Source organism: Pecten maximus, chromosome 6 (assembly GCF_902652985.1).
Source record: "Pecten maximus chromosome 6, xPecMax1.1, whole genome shotgun sequence".
Taxonomy (NCBI): Eukaryota; Metazoa; Mollusca; class Bivalvia; order Pectinida; family Pectinidae; genus Pecten; species Pecten maximus.
In genome coordinates, this window is record NC_047020.1 from 32,901,148 (window position 1) to 32,915,364 (window position 14,217).

Sequence of the window (14,217 nt, forward strand, 5' to 3'; positions counted from 1 at the left end):
TTCTTATCAAAAATCTCATCAATTTAGTTCTTATCTAAATATGGCTCATGTATTAGAGAAAAGATGAAAATGGCAGACTTGATAACAAAACCTGAAAAAAACTTTTAAAATCATTTTAGGCCCTTCTTTGATAGTAATATAAAATATTTGATGTCTTTTACTTACATCACTGACACAGTGCATAACTGAACTTCCATTTTCTGACATTAAAAGCGGTATACAAAGCTAGAGGCATGTAACTGTATGAATAAGTGGGTGTGGCAGGAGTATACCTGCTAGTAGTCTGTAGCGGGTCACTGACAAGTCGAGTCTCCGCGTCACTCCTCTGCTTCCTGTTATACCTGGGACGTTGGTCCCTTTACATGCAAATAGGTATTTTTTACTCAATTCGTACTGACATGTGTATCGGTACAGAAATTTACTGAACTTTATGATACTAAGCATATTAAACAGTACAGCTTTATTATGATTAATTCAAAGAGTTATAATTCGTCCAATTAATAAATCTATACTTAGAGCTAGTGATTAATCATTAGATCGTAATTTTACTAAAATATGCTTGAATTATTGTCACCAATTGACGTAACTTACAAGTAGCTATTGTTTTCAAAGGTTGATATGTTTTCCAAATTTCTTAAGGTAAAAATTTTGAAAAAGACATGAACATCTGAAAAACATCTATGCATTTAAAGATCAACATCTAGGTATTTATAGAACAGCTTTGTATTTATAGAACAACAATGATGTATTTATAGATCAACAGCTAAGTATTTATGGAACAATTAAATAAATAGCTAGGTATTTATAGATCAACGTCTGGGTATTTATAGATCAACGGCTGGGTATTTATAGATCAACAGCTGGGTATTTATAGATCAACGGCTGGGTATTTATAGATCAACAGCTGGGTATTTATAGATCAACAGCTAGTCTTTTATATATCAACAGCTGTTTTTTTTATAGATCAACAGTTTAAGGTTTTTATAGATCAATATCTACATTCCTTTCTGATTGGATACTGGCTTGACTTAATTAGGAGATTAACCGGCTAGGAATCAGGTGCAATGATAACACAACAAACTTTTTTCACAAAATCTGAGGAATAAAGCAACACAAAAATACATATATCTCTATCTAATATTACTGAAAACGTGGCTAAATCAAGGAAAACAGTTACTAGTACTTAAACCACAGAAGCAATACTAACTATATATGATAGACTAATGTCTACACTTTGATCATGTACTCAACTGAATCACTGACGGAATGACCATGAGATCAGATCATAAAATTTGCTTTTATAGAAACTTGGTCTGGTGCAAGGGTGACAACTTAAGCTTAATCTGAGGACATTTTTATAAATTAATAAATAAATAAACAGAAAAATGAATTAGGCATCATAAGCTATACAACTTCCCTCGTGTGCCAAGTATACCAACCAAAATATCCTGTAATAAGCCCTGAGGTAAACTCCCTCACAGTATTCTTATACATGTACTTGACCAAAATATGAAGTTTCATTAAAATCAATTATTGAAGTGGCTTGCAGAACTGAGTTATGATAAAAGATTTTCTTTAATAGTACAAATAGATGTTATATCCCTTTCCAACTTCATTTCCATGGTATAATGATAAATACTATTGGAGAGGTTGGCAACCTACATATATACATTCGACATAATATTAGTAGCGATATGCAGACAGCATGTTGGTGTTCATTGCAAAAATGTGACTGGTAGTGGACGGACAGAACAAAAGAATACATAATACAGCTGTACTAGCTGAACACTGAACACACTGTTTGCTGAAACCCTAGCAGCTATAATACAGTAACTGCAGTCATTCTAATAATAATAAAAAAATAATCAAAAGACACAAATAATTCTGCAAACAACATTTCCATCAATCAAAACAAAATCAGTCAACAAGTTAATAATAAAAAGTGCATCACGGTAACACTAAAAATAACTGTAGAGTAGCGCATCACATCTGTCAATATACTGTGTAACTTACACTCCTATGCCATATCGCCAGTATCTTTTGTGGAACAGAAATAAAAGATACATGAAAACATACCTTACATATTAAATCACCTCTGTTAAAAACCTAAACTAACGGAGATAATTCTATCAATACTGTACACAAAGGGAAAATACTCTACAAATACAATATGCAAAGGGAGAATACTCTTTAGATACAATATACCTGGTATACAATCATTTGGATTAGTTTTAAAATATTTCATTTTTTTTAAATCGATTTTCATATGGCTCTTAGAATTTTTTTTTTTTTGCAAGTTTTTGAAGGCGATTTGAATGTGAAGGTCGAAATGTGTCTATACTGTTCTGAAGAGTTTGCGTTATCAGGACCTGTATTATATATACATGTATACGGTACATGGTATAGATTACATTTTCAATTTTAAGAAATAAAATTTTGGAAGTTTTAGTTCTATGTCCTATTTCATTTTGGTGATATTCTAAACACAAAATGCACTTTAATTTAAAGGTTTACATATAACCTCCACTATACATGTAATTCTACTTATAAATACAAAATATCCAATCCTACCATTTAGGAAATGTGTATTTTATACTAATTTCTTAATATTTTCTGTATCAACTAAATTAGATTCAGTCGGAGTTATAAAATGTAGATATTTGGTGGCGGTGACAAAATGATACTACACAACTAACATAGACCTGCATGGTTACATATATCAGGTAATGAATTAAACGCTCTGACATGAGATAGCGGTATAAATACATAATATCCGTCTATTTAGATAATTATTTATCTAAGATAATAATCTATTTAATGTACTAATTAGAGGATAGATGCCTATTAATATCAGTATCATAAATATAATAAGGGAGGCTTCCTAACATATAATTGTCTCTTTATAACATATTTATAAAATATGAAGAATATCAGCCGATAAGTTTTTTGATGCATTATTTCTATTCGAAAAGTCTTTCACCAGAGGAAATCCGTACACCAATACCTATAAATTCTCACATAATGGAAGGGCTAAAGTAGATAATTAAAGTAACAAAATGATGGAGAAGCCTTCAGACAAATGCATAATGATGAAATAGTGACAGAAATAGATAGAAAAGTCAGAAGAAGTCTAGTTATGGTTTAACTTAATATTAAGTGCATGTTTTGGTGGTTAATGAAATGCACTGTTAAAACAAATCTCAACCAAAGTTGGAATTTCATTCCCTATTACAATTGTGCCAAGCAAAACGATTATATTAATTCAACGAAACAACTGCAATCGGTATAATCTCAAACTATACACAATATTAACTCGCAACACTCAGAAATGAACCGTTAACACTGGATTACCTACCCAGAATCTCCGATCGAGGTCTGGGCTCTAGGAATTTAGATAATACATTGAGATGTAAGAAGTAACATCTAGATATGGTACAAGTTCAGAAATTATCATTCCACTCTTAACATAAATCGAACTTTTCACAAAAATTTGTAAAATTAAGTTTTCCTCCTTAAAAAAAACATTGATAAAAATCTTTATAGTGAAGTATGAGTAAATTCTTTGTCACTTTAAGTTGATTTTAAGTGTCTATGATTGATGTCCTTAGTTAAATACTTAAAAAAAAAATATTTTGGTATGGATTCATTTTTTAAATTAAAAATATCGATTTATCTACAAAACCTGGTACATACAAAAATGCTGTATGACAGATGTGTAATTGTAATCCAATATTTGACCCTACAGAAACATGTAAAAGAGACCAACTAGGGCTAGATACCAATACTACAAACAATAGAGATGTATTGAGTGTACATACCGAGGTCGCATCACATCAGCGGCGATGGTCGTGTGGGTGAACTCCTCTTTGCTATCCAGGTAGGGGTAGCCATTCAGATGTATATGGGCATCGTAACTGTATAGCTAAGGATACAATCTCACACAAAAGTGCATTGTTGTCTTGTTGATATTTATCATGATAAAAGTCTACACAAATAAACACTTTGCGATACGGAATTTTACATGGGTTTCCATTTCATACAAGATCTATGTATTGTTAATTACATTTTACCACAGAATCAAAAACTAATAAAAACTCCATTAAAATCCTCAAACCCCTTTTAAATTAAAACCCCATTAATTTTCATTTTAACGAGATGCTGGTTCAGATGAGTTTCATATATGAAAAGTCAACAAATTGAAGCTCATCGCATCACTACATATTTTTGCAAACGTTTGTTAAAACAGCATTTTATCAGACTGATATTAAACCTGAAGAGGTGATACTTTCACTCCATTTCTTTGATAATGTCCCACATCATGTGATGTTGAGAAGTTATGATGTTTGATGACAATAGAAACAATGGGAGCCTTAAACCAATCACAGCTATTTTAGATGTTATGATCACTGGCCAATCAGAACATTCTTAACATTTGTTGACCAATCAGGGCAGTTTAAGTACAGTCAAACTTCGATGTTTCGAAGTTCAAGGGACTAACAGAAAAACTTCGAAACAGCGGGACTTCGAATTATTCATGGTTGACAATAGATCGATGTTTTCTTGATAATGACCATATCTGTTAAGGTAACATGTCATCGGTGTCTTCGTGTTGATCGTCGCCTGTCAGGCTCACATCGAAAAGTTTAGTTAATTTATACCTCAAACACAACAAAATAAAAATACTTTTCATTAATTATACCTAAGCATTTTATTAATTAAACAAACTATGTATCGGTTACAAAACACTAATATCGCGTTTAACAGATAAAGCAAAAGAAGTACAATGCACACTTACGTATGTCGTTAGGTGTTTCTGCTAAAGACACGTGCGTTTACATTATATATGTTCATATATAAATACGGAATGCCGATCGGTTGGAGAATGCATGATGGAATGACAAATAATCGATTTACTTGGATATTTATGAATAAGTTTGAAACGTGACACTTTGAATATGAGTGAAGACATCACTAATTGTTTGTGTTTAAAATTGGTCCGCTTGTTTTACAGTTCCGTAAAATTTACTCGCCGACCGCTGATTTCAATCAGGTGGTGGAGTTTATCAGAGACGACTACCGGAATGTTTTACCGGAGTGATTAAATGTCATGGCTTCTAAATACACCTTTTATCTATCAATTTAGTCTGATTATTAATTAGCCCAATGATCGGGAATGACAACACACGCTATCGTTATCCCTATTGTCAGTCAGGGCATTTGGGGGAGAGCTGTGAAATCCTGCCGCGGGGGTCACGACAAACACCTGTCCAGTGGTCAGTACAGGTATATTTTTGTTCGAATCATGAGATGTCAATTACATATAACATCATAGTTAAAGGGCCATGAAAAAAGTTCGATACACCGAAAACTTCGATTTGTAAAAATTCGAATCATGCATAGGTTCGTTAGTAGCGTTATATAGTTAGGAAATTCGGGACCAAGCAAAAAGTTCGATACAGCGAGAAATTCGAATCAACGAAGTTCGAATCATCGAGGTTTGACTGTATTGTTATTACTGACCAATCAGACCATTCTTACCATTTGTTGACAAAACAGGTCAGTTTAAGAATTGTTATTACTGACCAATCAGAACCATTACATGTGAAAAATATGAAATAGATGCAGTTAAACAAGTCAAACTTAAGTCTAGGGTTGAATAAAAATAGTTATTGGCATGTTAGAGGTATCCTTAGTTATAGAATTTTACTAATCATTCATTCTGTAAAAGTAGAGTAGCAGATGAAACACCTTGTAGATCGCTAGTTATAAAAGATACATTCCTTCTCTCCCTAAGGAGTCGCCTACCCACTTACTGGTGAGGACAGCAGCCATCAGTGGCACAATATACTGTAACCCTCCGGTCAGCTCAAACATGATCACCACCAGGGACACTGAAATAACAATAAACAAAGGTTAATAGTGGTCAGTCAGGGAGCTGTAGTGGTGAGTTAGAGAACAGTATGGGATAGTCAGGGAACTGTATGGGATAGTCAGGGAACTGTATGGGATAGTCAGGGAACTGTATGGGATAGTCAGGGAACTGTAGTGGTGAGTTAGGGAACTGTATGGGATAGTTAGGGAACTATATGGGATAGTCAGGAACTGTAGTGGTGAGTTAGGGAACTGTATGGGATAGTTAGGGAACTGTATGGGATAGTCAGGGAACTGTATGGGATAGTCAGGGAACTGTAGTGGTGAGTTAGGGAACTGTATGGGATAGTTAGGGAACTGTATAGGATAGTCAGGGAACAATATGGGATAGTCAGGGAACTGTAGTGGTGAGTTAGGGAACTGTATGGGATAGTCAGGGAACTATATGGGATAGTCAGGGAACTGTAGTGGTGAGTTAGGGAACTGTATGGGATAGTTAGGGAACTGTATGGGATAGTCAGGGAACTGTATGGGATAGTCAGGGAACTGTAGTGGTGAGTTAGGGAACTGTATGGGATAGTTAGGGAACTGTATGTGATAGTCACGGAACTGTATGGGATAGTCAGAGGGAACAGTATGGGATGGTCAGGGAACTGTATGGGATAGTCAGGGAATTGTATGTAATATAGTCAGGGAATTGTATGGATAATGAGGGAACTGTATGGGATAGTCAGGGAAATGTATGGGTAGTGAGGGAACTGTATGGGATAGTCAGGGAACTGTATGGGATAGTCAGGGAATTGTATGGGATAGTCAGGGAACTGTATGGGATAGTCAGGGAACTGTATGGGATAGTCAGGGAACTGTAGTAGTGAGTTAGGGAACTGTATGGGATAGTCAGGGAACTGTATGGGATAGTCAGGGAACTGTACGGGATAGTCAGGGAACTGTAGTAGTGAGTTAGGGAACTGTATGGGATAGTTAGGGAACTGTATATGATAGACAACAATTCCACTGTATTTCATGTTGTCACACCCGTTCAAATAGTTTTTATCATGATATTTATCCAAGCATATGACAGAGAATGTTATTACCGTGATTAACTCGGTTAAGTCCTAGCCGTATGATGTAGAATGTTATTACTGTCACACATTAATTAACTAAGCTGAAGTCTAGCCGTACAACAGCAAATATTACTTCCGTAATTGACTAAGCTAAAGTCTAGCTGTACGACAGAAAATGTTATTTCCGTAATTGACTAAGCTAAAGTCTAGCCGTATGATGGAGACTGTTATTTCTGTGATTAATAAAGTGAAGGAGGTTTCAAAGGAGAATGATATTACCATAATTAGATAAGTGAAAAACTACAAACCTGTCATCCTGGTTACACCCCCAAGCACAGCCGCAGCCCCGACCATAGCGTACAATCCAGGAGTGATCGTACAGAAATTGTCAGACACACACATATTATGGAAAAATGGATTAGAATGATATCTCCTGGAAAAGAGAAGATATGTAGCTATAGAAAAAAGTACATAATGGAGATTTGTATAGGTCAGGTTCTTAATATAATCTTAAACATTATATTTCAAGTTTGAATTTTGTTTCATTCAAGCTTTAGGGTCAGCATATCCATTACTTGATCTTTTGTGTTGTTAAATTAATTATTCAGAAATATAATGTGTAAAAATCACCTGTCTGATTTTAAAGATGAATTTTTATTTCTTTTCCAAGAAAAAAGGACTTTTAAACAAATCTGCAACAACTCACACAACCAGTTGTTCCACTCCAATTCCTACGATTCGGCCAACAATAGCTCCAACTGCCATACTTGGAATGAACAGACCAGCAGGTATCTACAGTGAACACAGAACATGATTAGTTTGTAAGTATATACTCAATACAATAATATTATATTGTTCCAGTCGCATCTTTTTCAGTGAATATTTGTCGAATGTTATCAATATTTGTCCAATGTTATCAAATATTTTCATAATTTAGTTCTTCTTGTACAATATAATTTTTAATATTGAACAAATGTATACAATGTACAAGATCATGTTTCGTAATGATGATATAATTATGTAGTGTTTATTATGATTGACTATTGTTTACATGTTGTTATACTTGTATCATTATGAGACATAAGGCTTCAAGTGAAATAAGCATAAATAATCATTTATCCAATGTTATCAACCAATTCAAGCTAAGCATACTTAATGTAAGGCCATTTTATTATCGTTGAATGAAGTTTTAAGTCAAGCACTCTGACTATTGTGTACTCTGGTTTCCTCACACATAAAGACAAAGTAAGACAGCTTTCATCTGGGTCAACAAGAATTATTAAATAACATATCAAATTGTATATAAAATCAAACATTGTGCTGACCTTGATGCCAAATGTAAAGATGGTGATGATTCCTTTAAAAATGAGAGCAATGGATAACATCCATAAAGCCTTATACACTCCGTCTCCAGCCTCCGTACTCGAGGAGTAAAAGGTCGGAGATGCTGCATTCAATGATGAGTAATTTCTTTTGTAATCACTGAAAAAAAGATAATAAATATGCAAAAACTCAAACAAAATCACCTTTCAAATTAAAATAACATCCCTCGATACAAAAATGAATGGTAACAAAAAGATCAATTCTAAACTTATCAATTTCCTATTTATGTGTGGACCTAGGTGTATTTAAGGATGTTCCAAGGATGTGCATGTCATTTTCACAAGTGATGGGCAAAATTATTATAGTGAACTGAAACCAAATCGTGCAATATACATGTATACACAATTTCATATATGCATTTCTTTTTGTACTTGAGAGAGAATTGCCTGTTGTGAAAACATGGACTTTTAACTGAAATGTATTACAGTTTGTATTAAACAACCCATACATGAATTATTATAATGAAAATATTCAGTAGGAATTTAGACACAGCCTTTGTTACTTAAACAACTGGAGTAGGCAGGACAAGAGGACATAATAAGAAACTGGCAAAACCACACACAAGGCTAAGCATCAGAAAAAATTCATTCCCAGCCAGAGTTGTTGATGACTGGAACAGTTTACCATCGTCAGTTGTCAATTCATCATCAATCAACTCATTTAAAAGCGACCTCAACAAGCACTGGACTAACAAGGAGATCAAGTTCCACCCATCCTGCTACGTGTACTAGTTAAACAACGACCCGCCAAATATTCTGTATAACACCTACTACCTATACAGTCTATACATGTATATAAAGATAGTGACCCTAGATACAGATGGTGTGTTAATAGTCTAAATATGAAACTGAGCACCAATTCGTCTTTTATGAATGATATTTGATGACCGTATTGAGGAAATTTGAACTACCATATTTTAAATGAGGAATATACTATACTTGATACATGATTGAACATGCGTACTGTAAATAGAAAGATAAAAACAGGTGGTCAAGAAGCGGACACGCTTATATGAAGACCGATGACTGCTATTGCTATTGCTAAACACTGTTTGTCTCCAGCTGCTGAAGTGACCTTACCACAATTCTGTATTGTCCTCTGGCCCACACCTGCTGAACAACTGACGGATCAGTTCACTCGTGTTCTTTCTATCAAAAAATATAGATATTGCTTTTATTTAAAACTAAATACAATTTCAGTTTTTATAGTAAAATGAATTATAATTCTCATCTACCCAACTATTATTAAGCTAAAACTTAAGAGGTCCAGAGAAATCCCAATTTATATATATGCAGTACTGATAAAACGTTTTTCGAATTATTTCTGTTAGAGACTTCACTTACAGAATCTTTACCTCAACTTACAGGTAAGAGCGATAAGTGTTACTTATCTAGTATACATGTTAGGGTAAAATATCGCAGTTACATCTAAGGGAGATAACTGTGGCATACCTTTCATATTCATTAGGGAAACATATTTATTATAACAGAGATGAAGTAGGGAGATAATATTACTCAACTAGTGCATTGCAGTTAAGGGGAGATAATTTATATTCCCCTAGCATATTACAGGTGAGCGGAGATAATTTTACTTACCTAGCGTTTTACATGTAATGGGAGATAATTTTACTTGTCTAGTGTGTTACATATAAGGGGAGATAATTTTATTCATACACGAGCCCCACTCGATTTGCACTCTTCTCCTTCTAGAATATATCTTCCGGTCACTCGATTTGTAGCTCTTCTGCTTCTGGAAGATCTTCTACCTCTTCCGTCTCGAAGCTGGAAGATTCCTCTTCCAAGATGGCGGCGACCATGTTTTAAGTGTGCGAGTGATGAGTTTCACTAGAGAAGGATATATGACACATACATGCATGTGTTTGTATCATAGTGCTTGAGAAAACTTAAAAACTTGTTTATTTTGGGTTATTTTCTCCCGGTTTACTTGATTTACATCTAACGGAATGCGATCTTCTTAGAAAGCTTCTCTTCTGAGAAGAGTGCAAATCGAGTGGGGCTCTGGAATGTTACAGGAAAGGGGAGATAACTTTAATTGCTTACAGTGTTAAGGTAGAAGGAGATAAGTTTACTTACCTAGTATACTCATTAGGGTAACTCAGTAAAGCTGTGATAAAAGCAACACCAAGTACCTGTAAAATAAACATGACTATTATTTTTTCATTCAATTCCTAATTACCTCGGAGAAGACTGAGTTATCTTCCTTAGATAATGTGAAATATATCATAGAACAGTGTGGTAATGCATCTTATTTCAAAATCAAATATGACATTATGGTATTTAGTTTTTAAATCATATGTCAAACCCCTACTGGATGTATATAAATCATTCAGATATGTGATTTTTCATATGTATGTATATATGGAACAAGTGCATTCACACTTAGAAGAGATATATTTTCCCCAATTTCTGTATAAGATTCACAGGTACATTTAAGAACACCATACTTTTTATACTTGTCTTCATTCCTTATTTAGGAGATTCTTGATTATGGACTCTAAATTATCATTAAACAAACTTATCTGTAAACTTTATTTATTGTTGATGATTTTGTTTTAATCGAACAAGTAAAACAGAATAAGCTGGTAAAAACAAAATCATGCTGTAGTTTTATGATTTTAAAGTTTGTGAATATGAGGTCTGTATATTTCATTTTTTCTTCCCAATGGATATTCCAAGCAGCTAGCAAGCATGGAACATTATTATGTGTGACAACAGATGCCAAATGCACCACACAAATATGAGATCACAATGTTCAGTCCAGTTCCAGACTAGTACATATTTTACATACTTTACATACCATAATCAATCCATGAGGTATATACCATGATAACACTTACCTCCACAATGGGGTATTTTCCTAATATTGATGATTTCCTGAATTTACACCATCTTATATTCAACTTGATGAAAAAGCTCCCAAACACACCCTGGAAAATATATAATACACAATAAGATGTAACTGAGATAATACATTAATTTATAGATAATTTGTTCACTAATTGATGTTAGATATTATCCATATACAGTTGATGGTTGCATCTAATTTACTTATATCATATAGAAGAGAGGATATTCATATACTTTTGCGTTGATATTGTTTTACAATCAAAAGACAGATTTAAATTTTTTTGAGAACACTTGTAAATAAAGTCATTTTACAGTGTAAAACTTGTTTGTAACGAATCCAACAGGACCTGAGAAGAGAGTTTGTTATATTGCAAATTTGTTACAGGGTTTTAAAATATCTAACGATGAGCCAAATCAGGGATTTTGATTTTCTTTGTAAAAAGCAGAAATTCATATGAAGACTAATCATCTTCAGTAAATTTTACAGTACTGTATCTTCATTGACAAATAGCTGTAATGTCCCTATACAGGAAGATACCTACCCCTCCTACACCTAGAAACGCAAAGGGACACAGCACCTACCCTTAACATCCCTCTACAGGAAGATACGTACCCCTAGTGCCCCTAGAAAGATGAAGGGAATCAGCTCCTGAAGGTACCACGGTTCATTATATTCCACATAAAACATCACCAAATGGTCATTCCCAAATGGATTGATGGAACGAAGGACAAATGCAGCAGCCAGAGCGCAGAAGAACGAACGCCACAAGGTTTTCAATGGAAAATAGTAGCTCACCTAAAAAATTAGAAATAAGTTACAAATAATCTTAAATGGAAAAAGAGGAATCAAAGAAATACAAAATGAGTTTAAAAAGTCTTTTTGTCTTTAAGTTTAACTTTTTTAATGTGTAGCAACGTAACTGCTTTCTATATGTTTGGCTTCCGGATTCATTTTTTGGCAAATTTAAAATAAATCAGTCCATGAATGTATTGATAAATTACTGAGATCATTGATGGAGGGGATGCCATTTAAATATTGAATGTAATTTTGTATCCATGAAAAATGGTTTTACACACAATGGATCCCTAGGGAAAGGAAATAACATATAATAATTTCTTACCTCCTCCAGACTAAAAAGGACCCCTCCTATTGGAGCACCGAAGGCTACACTCACTCCAGCTGCTGATGCTGCAGACAGAATCTAAACAGACATTGATATTGTCAGCTTCTGAATCATCACTTTGTATAATTCAATTAAAACCATAAATGGAGCGCTTACACTAAGATGAAAATAATTCCGAAAAACATTCTGGTGTTTTAACATAAAGAAAATATCTGACGTTTTTTTTACAAGGTATTCATTCCTTATTTTTATCCTGCAATAAGCTCAGGCTGCTAAAACCTAACTCCTTGGTCTGACAGTCACAGGGTGGACTTATTACTGGACAATGAAACAGTATTAGTTAGTAAATCTCACAATACCAATAGATATGGAAGACATTATAAGACAGGGGCTTATTTTTAGGTAAGTACAAACATGCACTTATTTTAGATGAAAACAGCATTGATTCAAGAGTAAGCTAATCTGAGCTTAACATGTATTTATAGTGAAAATTTATCACTTTGAGAAGTAAACAAACAATTTAAAAATGAAAATCATACCTCTCTCTTTTTTGCCTCGTTGCTGCCATACTTGGGAAACAGATAGGAGAATATATTACCACAGCAGCAAGCTACATGGACAAAAGGTCCCTCCTTTCCGAGACTTAGACCTGCAGATACACCCAACATCATTCCGATGGACTTGGTGAGCAGGGTCCATTTTCCTAGGTATCCACGGATGATGAATCCACTCAGAATGGTCTTAATCTGAATCAGGCATTATAGATAATGTTATAGATACCAATAGTCTTAATCTGAATCTGAATCAGACAGATAATGTTATAGAGACTGGTAGTCTTAATCTGAGTCAGACATTATAGATAATGTTATAGAACGGATAGTCTTAATCTGAATCAGACATTATAGATAATGTTATAGAGAGGATAGTCTTAATCTGAATCAGACATTATAGATAATGTTATAGAGAGGATAGTCTTAATCTGAATTAGACATTATAGATAATGTTATAGAGAGGATAGTCTTAATCTGAATTAGACATTATAGATAATGTTATAGAGAGGATAGTCTTAATCTGAATTAGACATTATAGATAATGTTATAGAACGGATAGTCTTAATCTGAATCAGACATTATAGATAATGTCATAGAGAGGATAGTCTTAATCTGAATCAGACATTATAGATAATGTTATAGAGAGGATAGTCTTAATCTGAATTAGACATTATAGATAATGTTATAGAGAGGATAGTCTTAATCTGAATTAGACATTATAGATAATATTATAGAGAGGATAGTCTTAATCTGAATCAGACATTATAGATAATGTTATAGAACTGATAGTTTTAATCTGAATCAGACATTATAGATAATGTTATAGAGAGGATAGTCTTAATCTGAATCCGACATTGACATTAAAGATAATTGATCTTTCAAGAGATCGATAGTCACAGTAATAAAGCTATGTATTGATTCCTGTTCTTTATCAATATCTAGATCCCTTTAGCTTTGTATTCAACTTCAAATTTCAAAAAGTCACATGGTAAAAAGCATGCAGAAATAATTTTCACTTTGTGAACATTAGATTTAGTTTTTCAGTAGTAATTCTAAAACAAGAGATCCCAGAGGGATCTTGGCGCCCACCATTGAATGATCTTTATAGGTTCCATGTCAGATTGATCTTTTCTCTACTTTTCCCTTCCTCTAAGTCTTACTAATCTGTGTAAATTCAGAAACAGCCCTCTAGTACTTTTCAAACAAGGGAAACCTATATATAAAATTTAAGATTTAGCGATAATGGCTGTCTGTCGGCCATGTTGTTTTCGGATTGGTCCCAAAATGCAACACCAGGGACCAAGGGGAACCTACATATGAAATTTGAGAAAGATCCCTTCAGTACCTTCTGTAAAAT

General features: G+C 33.8%; 1 protein-coding gene across 9 annotated transcripts in view; it reads right to left on the reverse strand.

Annotated features, from left to right (window-relative positions):
- Positions 1-14,217, reverse strand: part of LOC117329569 (H(+)/Cl(-) exchange transporter 3-like) — a 71,834-nt gene that overhangs the window by 19,691 nt on the left and 37,926 nt on the right. For 4 of the 9 annotated variants that reach the window (XM_033887572.1, XM_033887568.1, XM_033887569.1 and 1 more), the window contains 12 exons: positions 12,849-13,055; positions 12,307-12,387; positions 11,799-11,981; positions 11,176-11,265; positions 10,412-10,467; positions 9,398-9,466; positions 8,261-8,417; positions 7,642-7,727; positions 7,244-7,368; positions 5,777-5,891; positions 3,819-3,914; positions 273-356 (listed from right to left, as the gene is read on the reverse strand). In XM_033887572.1, coding sequence (XP_033743463.1) covers positions 273-356; positions 3,819-3,914; positions 5,777-5,891; positions 7,244-7,368; positions 7,642-7,727; positions 8,261-8,417; positions 9,398-9,466; positions 10,412-10,467; positions 11,176-11,265; positions 11,799-11,981; positions 12,307-12,387; positions 12,849-13,055 — 1,349 coding nt within the window. Of the gene's footprint in view, positions 1-272; positions 357-2,013; positions 2,038-3,355; positions 3,383-3,818; positions 3,915-5,776; positions 5,892-7,243; positions 7,369-7,641; positions 7,728-8,260; positions 8,418-9,397; positions 9,467-10,411; positions 10,468-11,175; positions 11,266-11,798; positions 11,982-12,306; positions 12,388-12,848; positions 13,056-14,217 lie in introns of all 9 variants that reach the window. The other 5 variants (XM_033887574.1, XM_033887571.1, XM_033887576.1 and 2 more) reach the window with 3 other exon arrangements.